General features: G+C 37.8%; 1 protein-coding gene across 1 annotated transcript; it reads left to right on the top strand.

The window, feature by feature from the left end:
- Nucleotides 1–1,944: 1,944 nt before the first annotated feature.
- Nucleotides 1,945–17,790, top strand: CSTF3 (Cleavage stimulation factor subunit 3). The gene is made up of 12 exons (XM_051211501.1): nucleotides 1,945–2,365; nucleotides 2,398–2,528; nucleotides 2,567–2,668; nucleotides 3,625–3,910; nucleotides 9,244–9,325; nucleotides 10,838–10,947; nucleotides 11,319–11,507; nucleotides 12,608–12,751; nucleotides 13,759–13,968; nucleotides 14,635–14,799; nucleotides 14,916–15,315; nucleotides 16,992–17,790. The coding sequence occupies exons 1-12, from the start codon at nucleotides 2,153–2,155 to the stop codon at nucleotides 17,411–17,413; spliced, it is 2,454 nt and encodes an 817-aa protein (XP_051071566.1). The 5' UTR covers nucleotides 1,945–2,152; the 3' UTR covers nucleotides 17,414–17,790.
- The last annotated feature ends 786 nt before the right edge of the window (nucleotides 17,791–18,576 follow it).

The following is an 18,576-nucleotide window of genomic DNA, read 5'->3' as shown; positions in this document are numbered from 1 at the left end:
AGTGAAATTATCGGGTTTAATCATGTTACTGTCTCGAAAGGAAGACGGACTTTATGTTTTCTTCACTTTCAGGTTTTTCATGCATCCATATTTCTCTTGAATTTGTCGATTTAGAGAGCGGAGACACCCTGGAGGCAGATCCTAGTTCATCAAACGGTGGGTAGACCCGTATACTATGGAGATTCAGTCCATTTTCGGCTTTGGACTCGCCCACATTTTACACAGGATTTCATCGACTTGTTCGAAAGAACATGAGAAGATGTATTTTGTTTGAAATTATTTCCTATTATCTGATGCACCACAATCTACCATAGAATAATGTGTAGAGAACTAGCGATCATTCGAAACCGTTTATCTTGAGGTTAGCTGGGGTTGTACCGTTGGCAGTTCCAAGATATCGTGTCAGGAAATTCAAGTTGGCTTTTTAATAGAGGCTTGCTGCGTGCAAGCTGTTTTTAGATTTAAACCTCACTGTGGCTCTGCGGAGTTTGGTGAATATATTCTTATTTCACTTGGCGCAAGACCTTCTTATTGCACACACTGTTATCAAATCTTTAGTTATTACAGAAAGTTAATAGCGGCATTTAAAATATGAATTACCACTGATAAGAGAGTTAAATGTACGAAGTTTTGTCAAAATCTCGCCTAAGGCAGCGTCAATTTATTCGTTCTTAAAAAATCAATCCAATTTCCCCCTACCAATAGGTTTTTTGTGATCGATTATGTTTCAAAATTCCTTGTGTGTACTTCATCTAACGGACAGTAATTTTATGGATGCATTGTACAATTTCTGAAACTGTGTTTGTGAAATTAATATGCCTATATTTTGATGAGTGGTCTTTAGACTCTGTTTTGGAAACTTTAGTGAATATCACATCTTTAACGTTTATTGGTGAAATCGTTATTGAGAAAGAAATACAACATCTCGTAATTTAACTAGTCAACATAGGACGTGATTTATCGGCAACTGCCAACTTGAATGAATCTTAAGTACATAGTGCCTTCAGTGCTCCCTTCTTCCTAAATTTCGCACTTCACAGTTTTTCTGTCATCCTTTTTACCACCAACTCTTAGTTCGGACACATTTTTGGGGAGTAAATAAATATATAACCCTCATTCCGGGTAGTTTCTTTCCGCTTAAAACCCATCCGCTTCTATCGTTGGAATGGGAATCCTCTGATTGTCTCCCTAGTTTTATGAATGGGATTTGACAAATTTAATTTAAACATTCTATTTGGGGTCTCAGAATTTCCTTGGCATATTTATTGAGATTTAGTCATAAAACTTTACTGTATAGAATGAGAAATATCTTGCCTTGACATCGTAGCGTTTTTGAAATCAGTAAGCATTGCATCTTGAGATTAATCCACCTAGGACTGTGACAGTAGATAAACTACCAAAATAAATAGTTCTGTGAGTCTTTGAAACTGGTCCTGACCTTATTATTTTTACTGGACGTACCCTGGCTGAAGGCGATCGTTCCTACATCCACAGCGAATCACAAATTCGTACACCGTGCTACTCATATTCTGCAACTATTAACCGGCTTAAATTAAACGCTTCTGAACACATCCACAACCTTCCAAATATATCTTCAAACTCATTCATCGTTGACTTCTGATTTGACTGGGTTGGTATCCTTCGATTATGAGTGTCGAAAAGTTACGAAATTATTCATTTCGGGGATTCATTTTCTACTGCGGATCACTGTCACCAAGTCTGATACATAGACTGAATAATAGCCAACTGATTGAAAGAAATCATATCCACATACTTGTAACACTCATTTAGCTATTTTACTTCTCCACAGTGAATAAATTACCGTCAGCAAAGAGCCAACATCTAGGCGCAATCCAATGCCAATGTGTATACTAACCGAAGGTAACTAGGTACACTGAAATAGAGTCAGTGTTTAAAGTCGATACTACCAATTTGCCTGGAGGTATTAGTGATCAGTTGCTGATAGACACGTAAGCCAAAGAGCGAAAGCTTCTTACATTCCGTCCAAAACCATTTGAAGCACTTAAACCATTTGCAAATAAAGCTAGTTTGACGTTCGCACTTGCATTGGATAGGTATTAAATAACGTATTGATTAGCGGTAGTTTTGACAAGCTTTGTTACACTACGAGATCCTACTCAAAACTAGCAAAATGCCGTTTATGCAAAGGAGAGTGTACAAAATGGACAAAATGCAGAAGGCAGAGGAAAGAATCAAGTCTAATCCCTGGGATATCGAGGCATGGAGTGTTTTGTTGCGTGATGCTCAAAGTAAAAAGATTGATGATGCAAGGGAAGTTTTTGAACGTATTGTTACACAGTTCCCGGTAGCTGGTCAGTATTGGAAGATTTATATTAATCAAGAGGTAACTTAAATGCTTTTTAGGCAACTTTTCAGATGAAAGCCAAAAATTATGAAAGGGTCGAAAAATTATTTCAGCGTTGTCTAGTTAAGATACTAAACATTGACTTATGGAAAATATACTTGCAGTATATTAAGGAAACTAAAGGAAAGCATCAATCTTTTAAGTAAGGGATATACTTGGTCTGACCGTTTTTCACTTTAGGGAGAAAATGGCACAAGCTTACGATTTTACCCTGGATAAAATGGGCTTAGATCTTAATTCTTATTCAATATGGGCAGACTACATATCCTTTCTTCGTTCAACGTAAGTACTTTTTTCCCGGTTGTGTAAAGTGAAATAACTATGTGTATAACAGAGTGGGTTTTTGTTTGGATGTCTCTAACCTAACAAGTTGAACCTGTTCTAGTTTGGAAGACAACATAGAGTCGATCTGACTAAAATTACTAGTATTGTTCGAGCAACTGTAGACGTTTCAGGTCGAAGTTTTCGGTTCTTAGCATCTTGTGTTATAATGAGATTTTGTTAAATAAAAAATTGAGGGTTTCGATACCGTTAATCGACTACTGAGAAGTACAAAGTCCATCTGTCTGGTTCCCAGAAACCATCGAGGTATGTCATTAAATAGCTACCTATTTTGATCCCCTTAATTCAGGATACGGGTCGATAATTTAAGGTTTTCCAGAGTAGTTTTTATCCCTTAATTTGTAGGTTTTGTCCTTTAAGCCATTATTACACCATCTCATTACTCTCATGTGAAGGAGCTTGAAGGTTGTCTAGGTTCAGTACAAATAGGTTTTGTTTGGATACTACCGACCTTACACGTTTCTGTTGTAAGTTTTATTGAGTTTCAGATATCCCATTCCCGTGTCTTTTGAAGTAAAGCAGTGGATCGACATGGTTCTGCTGGACATATTTTATGCAACTCATCCTCTCATGAATAGTTGAAAAAACGAAAGCCAATTTCCATATGGTCAGTTATTTATAGGAATATCACTTGATTCGAATCAACGGGTGTTAGTACTATGGATATAATCATTGGGAATCTAGAAGCTAGCGAAAATTCAAATAACCTGAGTGTTAATTCAGCGGATTAGTGATACATATGTGTGATCAGTTATTTAATGAACTATGTGTTAAGTGTACTGTAATTAATGCATTTCACCCTAATTTCACGAGACTTCATCTTGATTGGGTAGTTGTGAAAAGTATAGCATAACTGAGAACAGGAAGTTATGTTATATTTTATGATTTTTGTGTAGTCAAGTTCAAGGTTCATATGCAGAAAGTCAAAAAATAACTGCAACTAGACGTGTGTACCAACGTGCAATTGTTACTCCTATGCTTGGTATCGAAACTATTTGGCGTGATTATTGCATGTATGAAAACTCAATTAATCCTCTTATCGCGAAAAAGTTTACCGAGGAACGTAGTCGGGACTATATGAACGCACGTCGTGTAGCTAAAGAATATGAAGTTATTACAAAAGGACTGTCCAGGACTATGCCGTCAGTGCCACCCCAAAATACACCGTATGAAGCTAAACAGGTGAGTTCATATGGTATGTTCTAATTTTAATTAAGTCATTTGCCAGTTATTTGTGTAACAGCCACATCCGGAGGGGTAATAATATTACCTGGTTGCCCAGACTAAAGCAGATCAAACGGGGTTCGAACCTGAGACTAAAGGTTGAACGCCATAACTACTAAGCTACCACGTCACCATATGGTGTGTTAAAGTATTTACTGCAAGACTTCTCTATGACGTTTATAGTTCTTTAATGGTGAAAGGACCTGAATATTTGTTCACAGACTTGAACCCTGCTTTGCAAGTTAGTTCTGGCTTACTTTTTAATTAGTAGGACCAATATGCATAAGAATTAGTCATGCTTTCACTGGTCTACAGTTCCTATTAGTCTGCGTTGTTTATATCCCCACTCAAATGCATGATGTCAATAAAAATGAGCGGAATAACATTAATCTATCAGACTGAATAACCTATTTTATCGTTACTCTACTCGTATAATAGAGGTTACACAAAATAGTTCAAAGCAATTGTCTTCGATTACTTAACCAATATCTTGACCCGTAGTAATTTATCAGTGAAAATAGTTGGTCATTGTTATCTATTAGAAGTAATAAATTCACCAAAAGACTCATGAGTTCTAATTTTGAAGCTCTCGTTCATAAGTGATGTATTTGCAGGGTCTTTTCTTAACAAACCTGTATGAAAAATTTATTTGCAATATGGGTCTTAAAGTAAAGCAAGAATTTGTTTATTACCTTATGTCAATTCAAAGTAAATGCACTTGTATTAAATCTATCTGATATGACGAGATGAAAAGTCAAAATTACATTCTTTCACTCGTTATGATATTTGTCCATTACTTCCATTTCAATTCAATGTGATAATTATTCAGTGTAGCATTCGGTTTTCTTTTCCCGTATGATATTTTATTCTGTATAACATGCGATATTCTTGTATTAAGTTAACATAAACTATACTCATTATATGATTTGTTATAACTGTAAGTCTTTTTGCAAGCAACCGAGCTATACTGGCTGGAACAACCGTTCCTCAAGGTCCTACCATGTCAGACAGGTCGGTTGAAGAGCGGTAAGACTAAAAGCAACAAACCCAAGGTCCGAAGGCGAAGTCGTACTGCTGACTGTACAGAGGTGTGACAGCAGTAAGGTGTTTCCTTCAGACAACCAGCATGACAGCGATGCTGCCTTCCCACAAGGAGGGGTGGGGTTAGAAAAGGTCGACCCTAAAAATGCACACCTCACCTTACCTCACGGATTTCCGTCTCCGGCGGTAAGGACCTTTGAAGAACGGAGCTAACACGTCAAAAACCTCCCACAAAAAGGCCGTGCGCGACCGGCCTCAAGCAGTTGTCCCTTGGGCACTGCGGTCACGCTCTCAGGTCACTGAGACCACCTCTAATCCAATTTCCTTTTCAGGTACCTCCAGAAGGACCCTTCCTCGGTGTGGGCAACCGGGAAGTGATAACCGCCTTCATACCTCTAACAGCACTCGAGACCACTGTATTCATAATCAACCTTCCTCTTCAATTCCTATTATTTCTCCTACATCGACTTTCAACCCTAAACTTCCTCCTTCGGCTTCCTCCTCAAGTGTCACCATAGCCAACGATTCTAGTGCTCAAAACTCTGTCCCAGGTCTACTGAAACCTCGCTCCAAACTACACATTGGAGCTTTCAACGTACGCACTCTATGTCAAATCGGTCAGCAGGCTTCCTTGTCTAAAACCCTAGAGTCTCTTTCCATTGATGTATGCTGTTTCTCCGAAACACGCATACAGGACTCCAGTGTGGTCATTCACTTGACCTCACCTTGGCAAAACGGAGAGCCAACGAGATACACCCTCCGTGTATCTGGTGACCCGATGGCCAGTTCTCGTGGACTGGCAGGTGTAGGCATAGCACTAAGTATGAGGGCGGAACAAGCACTGCTAGAGTGGATCCCCGTCAACAGTCGTCTATGTACTGTTCGGTTAAACGGCTCCGTAAGATCTCGGAAGGATAGGGATACACGTCATTGTCTTTTCGTCGTTTCTGCCTACGCTCCCACTGACTGCAGCTCAGATGATGTGAAAGATGAATTTTACAGAAAGCTTTCTGAACTTCTTCGGAAAGCTAAACGCTCAGACATAGTACTCATAGGGGGTGACTTTAATGCTCAGATAGGTAGCTTAAACCAAACAGAAAGGCATTTAGGTGGATATTTTAGCATTCCGGCACAGCGAACAGATAATGGTGACCGTCTGCTGCAACTTTGCTCAGGCAATCGTTTGTTTTTAACAAGCGCAAATTTTAAGCATAAGGAGAGACATCGTCTAACGTGGCGACCGCCTGCACCAAACCAACGATGGACTCAAATAGACCATATTGCCATCAGTCATCGTTGGAGAGGGTCGGTAGAAGATTGTCGCTTATTCTGGAGTACCTGCTTGGACTCCGACCACTCCCTAATACGGGCACGCATCTGCTTGCGCCTCACTGGACGCAAAAAAGCCACAGTAAAAAGACCCATTAGAACCGAACTGAGTAGCGAGGAAACCAAAAGTAGGTTCCAGGAACAACTGAGGTCACGATTAGGTAGTTCTGAAAACGAGGTTGACCCAGTTGTTGCTTGGAAAGCCATACAAACAGCTGTGGAAACAGCAGTGACATCTATCAGTGATTTAAACCACAGGGTTACAAAGAACCAATGGATTTCTTCAAAGTCTATCACACTGATGGATTCTCGCAAACTCATCCCATCAGGTTCCGAACATGAGGAAGAGCGACAACAAATCAGATCTAGGTTAAGAAAAAGTCTAAGAAACGACCGTGAGCAGTGGTGGGCAATGAAAGCAAAAGAGATGGAAAAGGCGGCGACTATAGGGAACACAAGACAGCTTTACGGACTAATAAAAGAAACTGGAATTAATAAGTCAAGTGTAAGTGAGATTATATCTGAAAAAGACGATACTCTCATCTGCTCCCAGTCCAGACGTTTAGAACAATGGGCGGAACATTTCAGAGAACAGTTCAACTGGCCTTCAGCTACTCTACAACTACCCTCCATTCCCAGACAGTGTGAATGGAACATTGAAGTAGGTCCCCCAACTCTAGCAGAAGTTCAAAAGGCTATAGCTAATCTGAAACGAGGAAGGGCAGATGGTCCAGATTGATTGGCTCCAGAGGTCTTTAAGGATGGTAGTCCAATTTTAGCGATTAGGTTGACTAATATTTTAGCTAAGATCTGGGAGTTAGACGTTATCCCATCTAACTGGTCACAATCACTTATCGTCCCAATATATAAGAAAGGGTCAAAATCATCCTGTGACAACCACAGAGGGATTAGTTTAACTAATGTAATATCTAAAATACTAGCTTCGATAATTATCAGACGCCTAACTAAGACTCGTGAACTGCAAACACGAGAGACTCAAGCTGGCTTCAGACCTGGTCGTGACTGCATCGACCACATATTCACCATTCGTCAGATTCTAGAACACAGGCATACTTATCGGCGTCCGACAATGGTGGTCTTTCTCGACTTAAAAGCAGCATTTGACTCGGTAGACCGCGAGATTCTGTGGCAGTGTCTGTCATTGAAAGGCGTACCCCAGAAGTACATAAACCTTGTGAAGGCTCTTTACTCGAACACTACTAGTGGAGTCAGAGCTTATGGCGAACTGTCATCTACTTTTACAACCTCAAGTGGTGTCCGTCAAGGCTGTCCACTTTCCCCATTTTTGTTTAACTTCATCATAGATCTACTGATGGAAATAACTTTCTCGTCGACTGAATTCTCGGGTATTGATCTCCATCCAGGAGGTGCACTTATCGACTTAGAATACGCAGATGACATAGTCCTGTTTGATGAAGACGCTGACAAAATGCAGAGTCTTTTGGTAGCACTAAGCAACAATGCCAGAATGTTTGGAATGCGCTTCTCTCCCTCTAAATGCAAGTTGTTGCTTCAGGACTGGTCTGCGTCAACACTTGAACTAAGAATAGGGAGTGAATTAGTCGAACGCGTTGGCAACTTCACTTATCTTGGAAGTCTGATCAGCCCTAATGGGTTGGTGTCTGACGAAATCTCAGCACGGATTCGAAAAGCTCGTTTGGCTTTTGCCAACTTGAGCCACCTTTGGCGAAGGCGAGATATCCGTCTATCAATAAAAGGACGGGTATACTGCGCGGCAGTCCGTTCTGTTTTACTTTACGGCAGCGAAACATGGCCATTAAGAGTAGAAGACACTCGTAAGCTATTAGTATTTGACCACAGATGCCTTAGAAATATTGCTGGCATCTGCTGGGATCACCGGGTAAGTAATAGTGAGGTTAGACGCAGGGTATTAGGGAATGATGATGGTAAATCAGTTGATGAGGTTATGAATCTTCATCGACTGAGATGGTTGGGCCACGTGTTACGTATGCCTGAACACCGACTACCACGACGTGCAATGCTATCCGGTATTGGAGATAGTTGGAAGAAAGTTAGGGGCGGCCAAACCAAAACGTGGCATCAGTGCTTGAAGACACTAACTTCTAGTCTGAGCCATGTTGGTAGATGCAGACTACTTGGTTGGGGTCCGCGTGACTTTCGTAACCAATGGTTGGAGACTCTTAGTGACATGGCTCAGAATCGATCACAATGGCGTCGGTGTATACACTCTCTGTCTTCCCTTAAACTAAGAGATTAAAATCACTTCATATCTTTCTTTCTACGAACCAATTCTTTCTTCTTGTACTATATCTCTATATGCAATCTTTCTCTTATATATTACCACCTTTGACCTAACCACTGCTGTGAATACGGTGTTCATCTTGTTGTGCTGATGTGGTATGGCAACCTGGACCGATGCACATATGTGCCTGGTCCTACGTTGTAGCTGACTGACTGACTGAAGTATTTTTGATTTATGTGATTTCGTACTAATTAATAACCAAAACGTGTGTACAAATCAATATATAAATGAATGTATTTTCGAATATTGTGGTAGTCGTGTTTTGGGTTTATTAAACCTTCACTTGTAGAAGTCTTTGTGTTCTTACTTTCGCGTCTTGGGAATTGCAATGGTTCTTCGTTTTACAAGTATAAGTGATAAGCGATTCCGATATAACAATTAGCGACGAGCAGATATAGCAATTGTTGACGTAGTCATAACAGTCGACCACCAGTCATAACACTATCAATTTATTGGATAAGTTTTTTGACCGAACTTTCCTCCGACCACTTTGAAAGTTAAGTTTCCAGTAGTTGCTCTGTGTGTAATCAGTCTTGGTCATACGTTTTTAATTCGTTTGAAGTTAACACTCTGGTTCTATCTAAATTTTTACACTGCTTTTTACTTTGCTTTTAAGGTCGAACTATGGAAGAAGTATATTCAATGGGAAAAAGATAATCCATTGAAAACAGAAGATATCATCACAGTCACAAAAAGAGGTTGGTAGTGTTTTTAAAAGTACCAGAAAACCTTTAGTAAAAGTAGTACTTGTTCTTGAGGTTAGGAACTTCATTTACAATCACTGTTTGATCTTCAATGACCTTAGATTTTCAGTCATTGGTGTCCGATTAGGGAACTTAGCCAGGGTCCTTCATATGCCCTAAACTGTATGTTCTCAGTCACGAATTCACACTAGGAAACCATTGATTTTTCCAACGATTATATATGGTTATTACTATTCATAATCTATAGTGATTCCCTTTTGCTAAAGAATGACTGGGACATAAAAAATCAAGCTGAAAAAATGATATATATTGGTATTTCCTTATTCTGAAAGGCTTTCACCAGCTCATTACTCCTAACCACTTTGATCATTTATTCTTGTGCAATAGTTTTTGTGTGAAAATCAGCATATTACGCTTTGGAGAGGATGGAACCAACCAGTAGTAGGGTTGTACAAAATACGGAGGATGATGGGAAATGAATTCAGTTGTGCTTCTTCGAAACATTGCTTGTATATCCTGAAACCACCGAGTAAGTAATGCAATTGTTAGGAAACGGGTACTAGGTAAGGATGGCAAATCAGTTGATGAAGTAGTGGAACTTCATGGCTCAAAATCGTCTGCAATGGCGCAGGTGCATCCACTCTTTGTGTTCTTCCAAATTCTAATCTTCTGAATTCTTCATGTCCCTTTTTTACTCTTTCCAAATTTATTTCTCTAGATGGTACTCTTCGAGTAACATCTTCAAACCCTAATCTTCCGGATTACTGCCCATACTCTTACTATCTCTACCACTATGGGATTTGGATCGACAACTGCATCTTTGTGCTAATATGGTATGGCAACTCGAACTGATGTACGTACGTACGAAGTTCTACGTTGTTATTGTTTGACTGTGCTTCTGCGATCGATTTTGAGTCATTTCATTTAGCTTCTGTGACTGTAGACTAGGACTGTTGCGTGGGTCCCAGTCAGGAAGTTTGCGTCTCATCAGATAGTTCAGTCCAACCGTCAGTAACTTGGTGGTCTGATGGGCACTCTTGGTTTTTCTCCAACCTATCGTTGATAAACTTCTACAGATTTATCATTTGACTTACCATTCCTACCGAAAACCCAACAATCATTCTCAGATCAACTCACAAACGAGGATTTTTGTTGAAAAGGGTGATGAAGGCAATTTTAATAATAATAATAATAATAATAATATGAAAGCGCTAATTTAAATAAATCTCTTCAGCGTAAGAACTGTCGACGTGCTGATAAGCGGAAACCTAGCTGAATGTTTCATTAATTTTGTTATGCATTCAAGCACAGGTTGGTGCATGAGCTATGAATAATCATTTGGTATTGTAGCTACATTAGGAGTTATGGTTTAATAGACACTGAGACATATTATAACCATTGCCGCTTGGTAACTACCGTATTGCTACGTTATCGGAAAGCCAACTTTTAAAACATGTCATTATTAGTTGCATAAAAGTTTCATTATATATATTTGTTTACTTTCAGTAATGTTTGCCTATGAACAATGTCTTTTATGTCTTGGACATCATCCAGATATATGGTATGAAGCTGCTAGCTACTTGGATCATGCAAGCAAAATTTTGGTTGAAAAGGGAGTACGTACTTATATACTTTGTGTGTAATATTTACCAATCATTTAGTAACTAATTTTTTCAGTGTATTGTGATTAAATAACACAAATCAACTTTATGGTTTTATTCTAGTATAATATACGCAGTTTTATTGTTACTTATTTGCCAAGTATTGGCGTACACACTCTACCATGCCTCACTTTTTATGTATGTGTAAAGAGTCTAGTATTAATATTTGGTTACAGGGACCGTTACGTAGTAGAATTTCAGTCCTACTCAAAATATGAATTATATATATGGAAGAATCGTGGTCATCAAACAGTTTCGTTATATTTGATGAAAACCCTTTGTGTTTTCTGATAAATTTTCTACTTGTTGCCATTTTTTTGTAAAAGGATCAAACAACAGCTAGACAATTTGCCAACGATACAGCTGCAATGTATGAACGAGCTATTGCTTTACTCAAAACAAATATGATGTTATATTTTGCTTATGCCGATTATGAAGAAGGTCGATGTAAGTACGCAAAAGTTCATTCTATCTACAAGAAGTTAGTTTCATTGGAGAATATTGATCCGACACTAGTGAGTGAGACATTTTTCTTTTTGGTTTTTTATTTATTTTCTAAGTTTACTTTGTTATAAAGTCGGCAGTCAACTATCATGATTAAGCAGTCTAGTTTTTGATATCATTCACTACAGAGAACATTAGTTAAGTTCTTCTTTACATTTATGAAATTCCCATCCACTCGCCGGCATTTTTGTAAACGTTTACAGTTTCTAGTTAAGCTACCATAACATGTTGTGTTTGATATTGCACTGTAATCAAACTCTATTTGCAACCTTCTCCACGTTGCAATTGAACATTTTTCTCGAATTATCACTGTTTAAATAATTTGCAGCATATTATCAGCCTTTATAATTTGTGTAAATGCTTTCCGGAAATTGAGTAGTGTATTTTTCATTATAGCCGTAATGTAATCAGTATGTTGAAGGTTTTCATAAACTCACATCAAATAAAAAAAACTTGAAAAAAGTTTTCAACTGCAACTGAAGGTGACAGATGTTCACTTAGAACATGCTTTCAGTGTAATTGATAATCAGTCAATACAGATAATGTGAACAAATTATTCCGAAATCGAGGTTGACCTATTCTAGTAAATGGAACTTCGTCTTGCTTTTGAATCATCCTTTTGTCTTATGGAAGAGTGAATGCATTTCCTCAGTTAAATGATATATATTATCATGCTAATGAGTGAAGTCACTTAATATTATGGCTATGTATGAATATTTAGTATAATTGTAGTAGTACAGAAATAATGCACCTCACTTACCAAGATAAGTTTACCTACTCGGATTTGAGCTAAGCACTTAGTACTTGTGGTACCACCCTTTGACTCTTCAAACAGGAGTAACTAGAGCGGTATTCGGACCTGCCATTTGCTAGATGAAGGCTAAGTGCTTTTCAATCTCTAAGTTACTGCTTCATGTTAGGTTTTTACTTACAATGCCTGACTTATAATTGAGGGTATGTGAATATGTATCAGTTCTTTACTTATTTAACTAATATTTAATATTTTTATAATTTTACGAAGTCATCTATATAGTTGTATATTAATTTTGTTGTGAAGAGAAATACAGGTTGACTGTATAATCTGAATTATGTTCTTTAATTTATATTCTAGCCTTATATACAATATATGCGATTCGCCAGGAGAGCTGAAGGCATAATGTCTGCTAGATATGTGTTTAAACTAGCTCGTGATGATTCACGCATTACTTATCATGTTTACTGTAGTGCTGCATTAATGGAATATTTCTGTAGTAAAGTAGGTGTCTTTTGTTCTCCTTTTATAAATTTGTATTTTATTGTATGTGTATATGTGGTCCCCAATAAATACTCGGCAATTCATCATCACGCTTTTGTTGAAGCTTGGGAAAAACTCCTAGGTAGTTTATGAAATATGTTGGGTTTTTTCAATAGAGTTAAAGAATAAAAGTGAATCAAACATCTCAAGGAGAGTCATCACTACTGGAAGTATAATACAAATCCAAAGGGAACATCAACTTCCTGTGTTGATGAAAATATTGAATGTATGCTATCCTTTGTGCTTTCTGATAACTGATTCACTATTCTTATGAACTTAATTTGGGAAAATCGTTTACGCAGACGGTCCTAAAAATACTTGCAGTTAAAAAGTTAGGTCTCTAAAATGCTTGTCTTGATAGGACTTCAGGCGGTATTTCAAATAATGGGAATGAGGCAGTTATATTGTCGCAAATGAAAAGCATTTCAAAGGGTATCGAAATGATGTACCCTGTATTTTGTAAATTAGCGTTTCTGTAACTTGTGGTCGCATATGTTACTATTTGGCTATTAAAAATAAATTTCATTATAATTATAAGAATAATTTCGATCATGGTTTTTAGGAATCCATCTAGTGTTTAGTGATGTACCGACATAATTATCCTCCATCCCACTGCACTGCCATTAACCGGCCATCTTTCTATGCTTTCTTCAAAAACAGTGCTTATTATGAAGACTACTGGGTTGACACAATCTCCGAGACCAATGTTTCAAAATCATCATGACAACACCTACTGAATGATGACCCTCATACATGTTGAGTACATTGTATTATCTATTTGCATATAGAAGACATTTTTTAGGAGAGTAAAATCATTAAACATGGGAACTCATATTTTGTCCCATATATTTTCCCGTGTAAACAGTTTTCGAACTGTTGCTAATTCATCCTACGTCCATTATTTGTTTTCTATTTTCTAGTAACTTTTCTTGTTTGTTTATTTGTTCTTTTCCACTTCATCATACTAGGATAAAACTATTGGACATAAAATATTTGAGTTAGGCATGAAACGTTTCGGTGGTATTGCGGAATATGTATTGTGCTATGTTGATTTTATGGCACATTTAAATGAGGATAATAATATACGAGTGTTATTTGAACGAGCTTTAGGATCAAATCAAATTACACAAGAACGTGCACGTCTTATATGGGCTAGATTTTTACAATTTGAATCACAGGTAACTGGATAATTTTTTTTACGTTCGTTTTTATTCAATATTTGTATTCTACATATTCTTGTTATAAAAAGTAATTTACTCATGTTACCTACATACTTTAAAATCTACAGTAATTGAATTTAAGGAAATAAAACCATTCCCCAACTGATTATAATTTTTTGTGTAGAAGTGAGGCGGGTTATAAAGTGTGCTGAATATGTAATTTTACATGGTGGATTAATTTCATTTAGACGACCATGGGAAACCGAGAAACGGGTATTTATTTTGTTATAGCATGGGATTGTTTAACAGACAAAATCAACATAGGACGCACAGATGTGCGATCGCAGTGGTCGTTCATGACTCCACTAAAGATCGAACCCAAGACCTTCAGGCCTCACGTCAAGCGCTTAACCTTTAAACTAATAAATTTGGTTTGGAGCTATTGATGTTTGATTGGAGTTTGAGTGTGTACACCATCATTGGGGAACATTTGCATCGCATGTTTAGAACCTACTACACCTAATGTTGCAGTTTGGATGACAGGATATTATCAGTAGTCCTCGCACAAATAGTGAAACTTAATGCCGAAATTATTATACATGCACTCAACAAATGAAATATATTAATTTTTAAATTACTTCCTTACTGTTATTACCATTATTTTACTGTTTTTTTTTTCAACAGGTTGGTGATTTGGCTAGTATTCTAAAAGTGGAAAAACGACGTTTACAAGCATTGGATAGTTCGAAAGAATTTTCAAGATTAGAAACCGCACTTCTGATTGATAGATATCGTTTCCTAGACTTATTACCATGTACAGATTCAGAGCTTAGATCTTTGGGTTATCGAGTAAGTGTATGTTCACCTGTTTATTTTGTTTGTTTTCTTTTAGAATTGATTATACCATCACTTTTTGTGTGATGTGAATACTATTTAAAACAATTACCATTTAATTTACTTTATAGGAACTGACTCGCTTTCAGCTGGCTGGAATTGGCAAAGGGTATGATGATATATTGTGCGGTGTGATCTCTTCCCATGGAGCTGCTGGGGTCTCTTTAGGATCCACACTATCTGGTGTCTCTGGTGGTAGTGCAGGCGTAGTCGGTGATGCTCTTGGTTCAACAATCAATGGAACTGACCCAAGGCCAACTTATCCGCAGCCTGATGTCAGTCAGATGTTGCCATTTAAACCGAAAGCTTATCCACGTACTGGGAGTCACCCAGTAGCTGGTGGTGAATTCCCACCACCACCGGCTGCTTCCTCTTTACTGAAACTAATTCCACCGCCACAATGTTTTCACGGTCCATTTGTTGATGTAGATAAATTTTTGGAACATTTCCTAGAATTGGAAATCCCTGATGGTAAGTGGATTTAAATATATTGATCCGTCATTACAGCAAATGGAAATTTATTTAATAATTATCATTCATCCACTGTTTTATTATTTTACCATTGTTTAAACCTATGCTGATATATCACATCTCAGACCATAGCTTACAAACCGTTAAAAGTCAGGAGTCGTTGGACAGTTATTTATCCTAGTTTGGGACTCCGTATTGGGTTAGCTTTGTTGTGCTAATTGTATCATTTGTGTTTATGTACTATTTGTAGACCAAAAATATTAATGTCTATCGTTTTGTAAAGGTCTGTCACAAGCTAATCAATCAACTTTTTTGTCGGTATCATTTTGTGAAATTATCGAAACTATCACATACATACTCTTATTTACATGCAGCAGCAATTTACTTATTTATCTACTTACTCCTGTTACCCCTCGTGCAGAATAGACCTTTGACCAGCATTCTCTAACCAACTCTGTCCTTTCCAGTTTTTGCCAAGTGCTATTCATTCTTCTGAAATCTGTGTCCGATTCCCGGAGCAATTTATTCCTTAGTTTGCCTCTTCTCTATTTTCCCTTGAGGATTCTAGGTTAGTACTAACCTCGCAATGGAGCTCGATGTTTTCCACAATGTATTTCTTTTCCACCTCTAGTGTCTTTCCTCAATTTCTTCTTCATCTAAAAGCTGGTTTGTTCTTTGCCACAGTAGGTCCTTGGTAAATATGTCTGGCCAATGGATCTGGAGTGTCTCATATAAACATCGGTTTATTAATGCCTGTCCCTTTTTGATGAGTTATATTAGTTCCCCCGATTTCTGTTCCGTACCATGGGACTGTCTTGGCGTTTGTATTAAAAAATTCTGATTTTGATGTTGACTGACAGTTGTTCTGAGTTCCTTAGTTGTGGGAATAGTACCCTTGCTCTTAGCAGTCTGTGCCTTCACATCTGAATCAGATCGCCTTTGTTTACCAACTATAGTGTCCGGTTATGTAAAAGTTTACACCTCTTCCAGAGCATCGTCATCAAGTGGGATTTCGTCGACGCTCACAGTATCGTGATTAGGGGTCTCGCTTTTTCCCTTGTAAATGTCTGGGCCTACTGTTGCAGAATCCGGTGCTACACCGGTTATCTTCACCTTCATTTCTCGCTGTTTATGAGACGATCTTCTTAGGCACACCATAGTGTCTAAAAAGCTTTCATACGGCTCTCCTATCCATTCAGTCAAATGATTTCTCATGTTCAACGGTGATCCGTTATGATAGTAACTAAAAAGTCATAAGTCGATCACGACCGAATAACTGTTTCGTGTAGATATTTAGCCTAGGTTCAAGTGATATGATACATGCTCTTACATAGTTTTCGTATATGGAAAGAGGCACTAATAGAGGTAGATTCCAATTCGTGGTGGAAATATTTCCACGAACCATTTGTGTAAAGAAGCATCATTTTGTCTTGTAATGCCATTATGTTTACGGAAATACTGTTTCTGTACAGTTAAAATTTTTTTAACTTGGGCTTCTATTGTTTGCGTAATAGTTGAAAACAGAAAACGAATATAGACTCACTTCTGTTTCTTGTGTGATCATTTTAAATTCATGTTTCTCGATGAGATATTTGATCAGTTTTAATTACTATTATCATTATTTACCCTTTAAAGTAAGTCTGTTGACAATTATTCTGTGTCTTCATTCTGTCAAGATTATATGGAAGTTGTTGCAGGTGAATCTGAAGAATTAGCTACAAGTATTGACTCTGGTACAGCTTTATCCATTGAATTGGCTAGTACAGCGACTTCCGCTGCCCCACTTTTATTGGCTGCTCGTAAACGTCGACAGCAAATAGCTTTAGATAGTTTAGCTGGACATGGTAACCGTGCTTCTGTGGCTAATCAATCTAAATTGCGTAAACGAACAAATCTAAATGCCTTTGGCGACTCTGAAGATGAAGAAGAAGAGGATGATGACGATGATGATGATGAAGATGAACGTGCAGCTGCCTTATTAGGGGGTCAGATTCTTGGCTCTGGGTCAGAGTTAAGAAATCCTTTGTCGGCTGCTACTCTCGGCTGTAATGTACCTATGGATTTATATAGGTTACGGCAAATGCAAAGAGCTAAGTAACGTATTTTTAACGTTTTCCTCCTTTGAGGGGATTCCATTTGTATAAAGTTTGTATTCCCTTTAAAATATTGATAAGTTTTTGTAATTTGATCAATAAATGTTTCTTTATTTAGTTTCACTTTTGCTGGTTGTGTGGTTCAGCTACATTTCCTGTTCAAATAGACTTACATTAATTTACTGTGTGAAATCATTGTATCGAAGACGAAAATGATCTTATTATCTTTATTGATAAAGTTCACAGAAAGTATGATTGTTTTAAGTTTCATGGCAGTCTAATTGTTTCCATTCCGTATACAGGACTAACCTGTTAAGTAAACGAACCGAATAAGAGTGTAAAGTAGCTCAGTTATGTTGCAACAGATAGAAGCTGATACAAGGTGTTTATTATAGTGATGGGCGAAAAGTTGAAGCAGTGAGTATTTCTTTCGAGGATAGAAATGTTATAAGATACGGTCATTTGCGTTGCTAGGATAAATATTAAGTCAGTAATGTTTCGTCGTTCAGTGATGCTTCAACTCCATAGTCCGATCAGCGTTGGCCTGAGATCTTAGTTGTGTATATGGTAAGGTAAAATACCAGGCACTAAGAGCGTGGTCAGGAGAATCAAATGGTGTATAGCGCTTACAATGATATTCTACGAATGTTTGTTACATGGTCTAACAACGAAGAAGTGACTTGAACTCTCAACACTACTTTCAACAAGCAGCTACATCAGGGATGACGGGTGTACAAAGAGACCACTACAATGGTGCTGATCATAGAGCTAAATGCGAACCTTGTAGCATCCCACCAGGATCTGTAAATAATGATGTGACATGAAAATCCATGAGAGTGAGCTTATATCCTTTTTATTAATCAGATTTGACTAATCAATCTGAATGAGCGTGCAAATTATTGGTCCACCGACTGTCGTTGTAATGAATCCAAAAATGAGGAATAACATACGTTCTAGAAATTTTTCAGTGACAGACGGGACACGAGTTAGTGCAAACCAGTTGCACTCCTTGTCCTACGGCAGAACAAAAAGGAAAGGCTATTTAACGACTAAGTGAGTGAAAATCAGCAGTAAACAAGTCTCAAACCACAGTTCTCTACGTTTTTGACATTGATGGTGACCTCATTATTTTTACTAGACACAACCTAGCTGGAGGCGCTTAGTCACT

This window comes from Schistosoma haematobium, chromosome ZW (assembly GCF_000699445.3).
Source record: "Schistosoma haematobium chromosome ZW, whole genome shotgun sequence".
Classification (NCBI taxonomy): domain Eukaryota; kingdom Metazoa; phylum Platyhelminthes; class Trematoda; order Strigeidida; family Schistosomatidae; genus Schistosoma; species Schistosoma haematobium.
This window is presented reverse-complemented; position numbering and strand designations above follow the sequence as displayed.

What these genes read in the sequence shown, in the direction of transcription:
- CSTF3 (XM_051211501.1), top strand. Translation starts at nt 2,153, where the DNA reads ATGCCGTTTATGCAAAGGAGAGTGTACAAAATGGACAAAATGCAGAAG. An exon ending in AAATTTTGGTTGAAAAGGGA is followed by an intron (nt 10,948 to 11,318) that starts GTACGTACTTAT and finishes TTTTTGTAAAAG; the next exon opens with GATCAAACAACAGCTAGACA. An exon ending in TTAGATCTTTGGGTTATCGA is followed by an intron (nt 14,800 to 14,915) that starts GTAAGTGTATGT and finishes TTTACTTTATAG; the next exon opens with GAACTGACTCGCTTTCAGCT.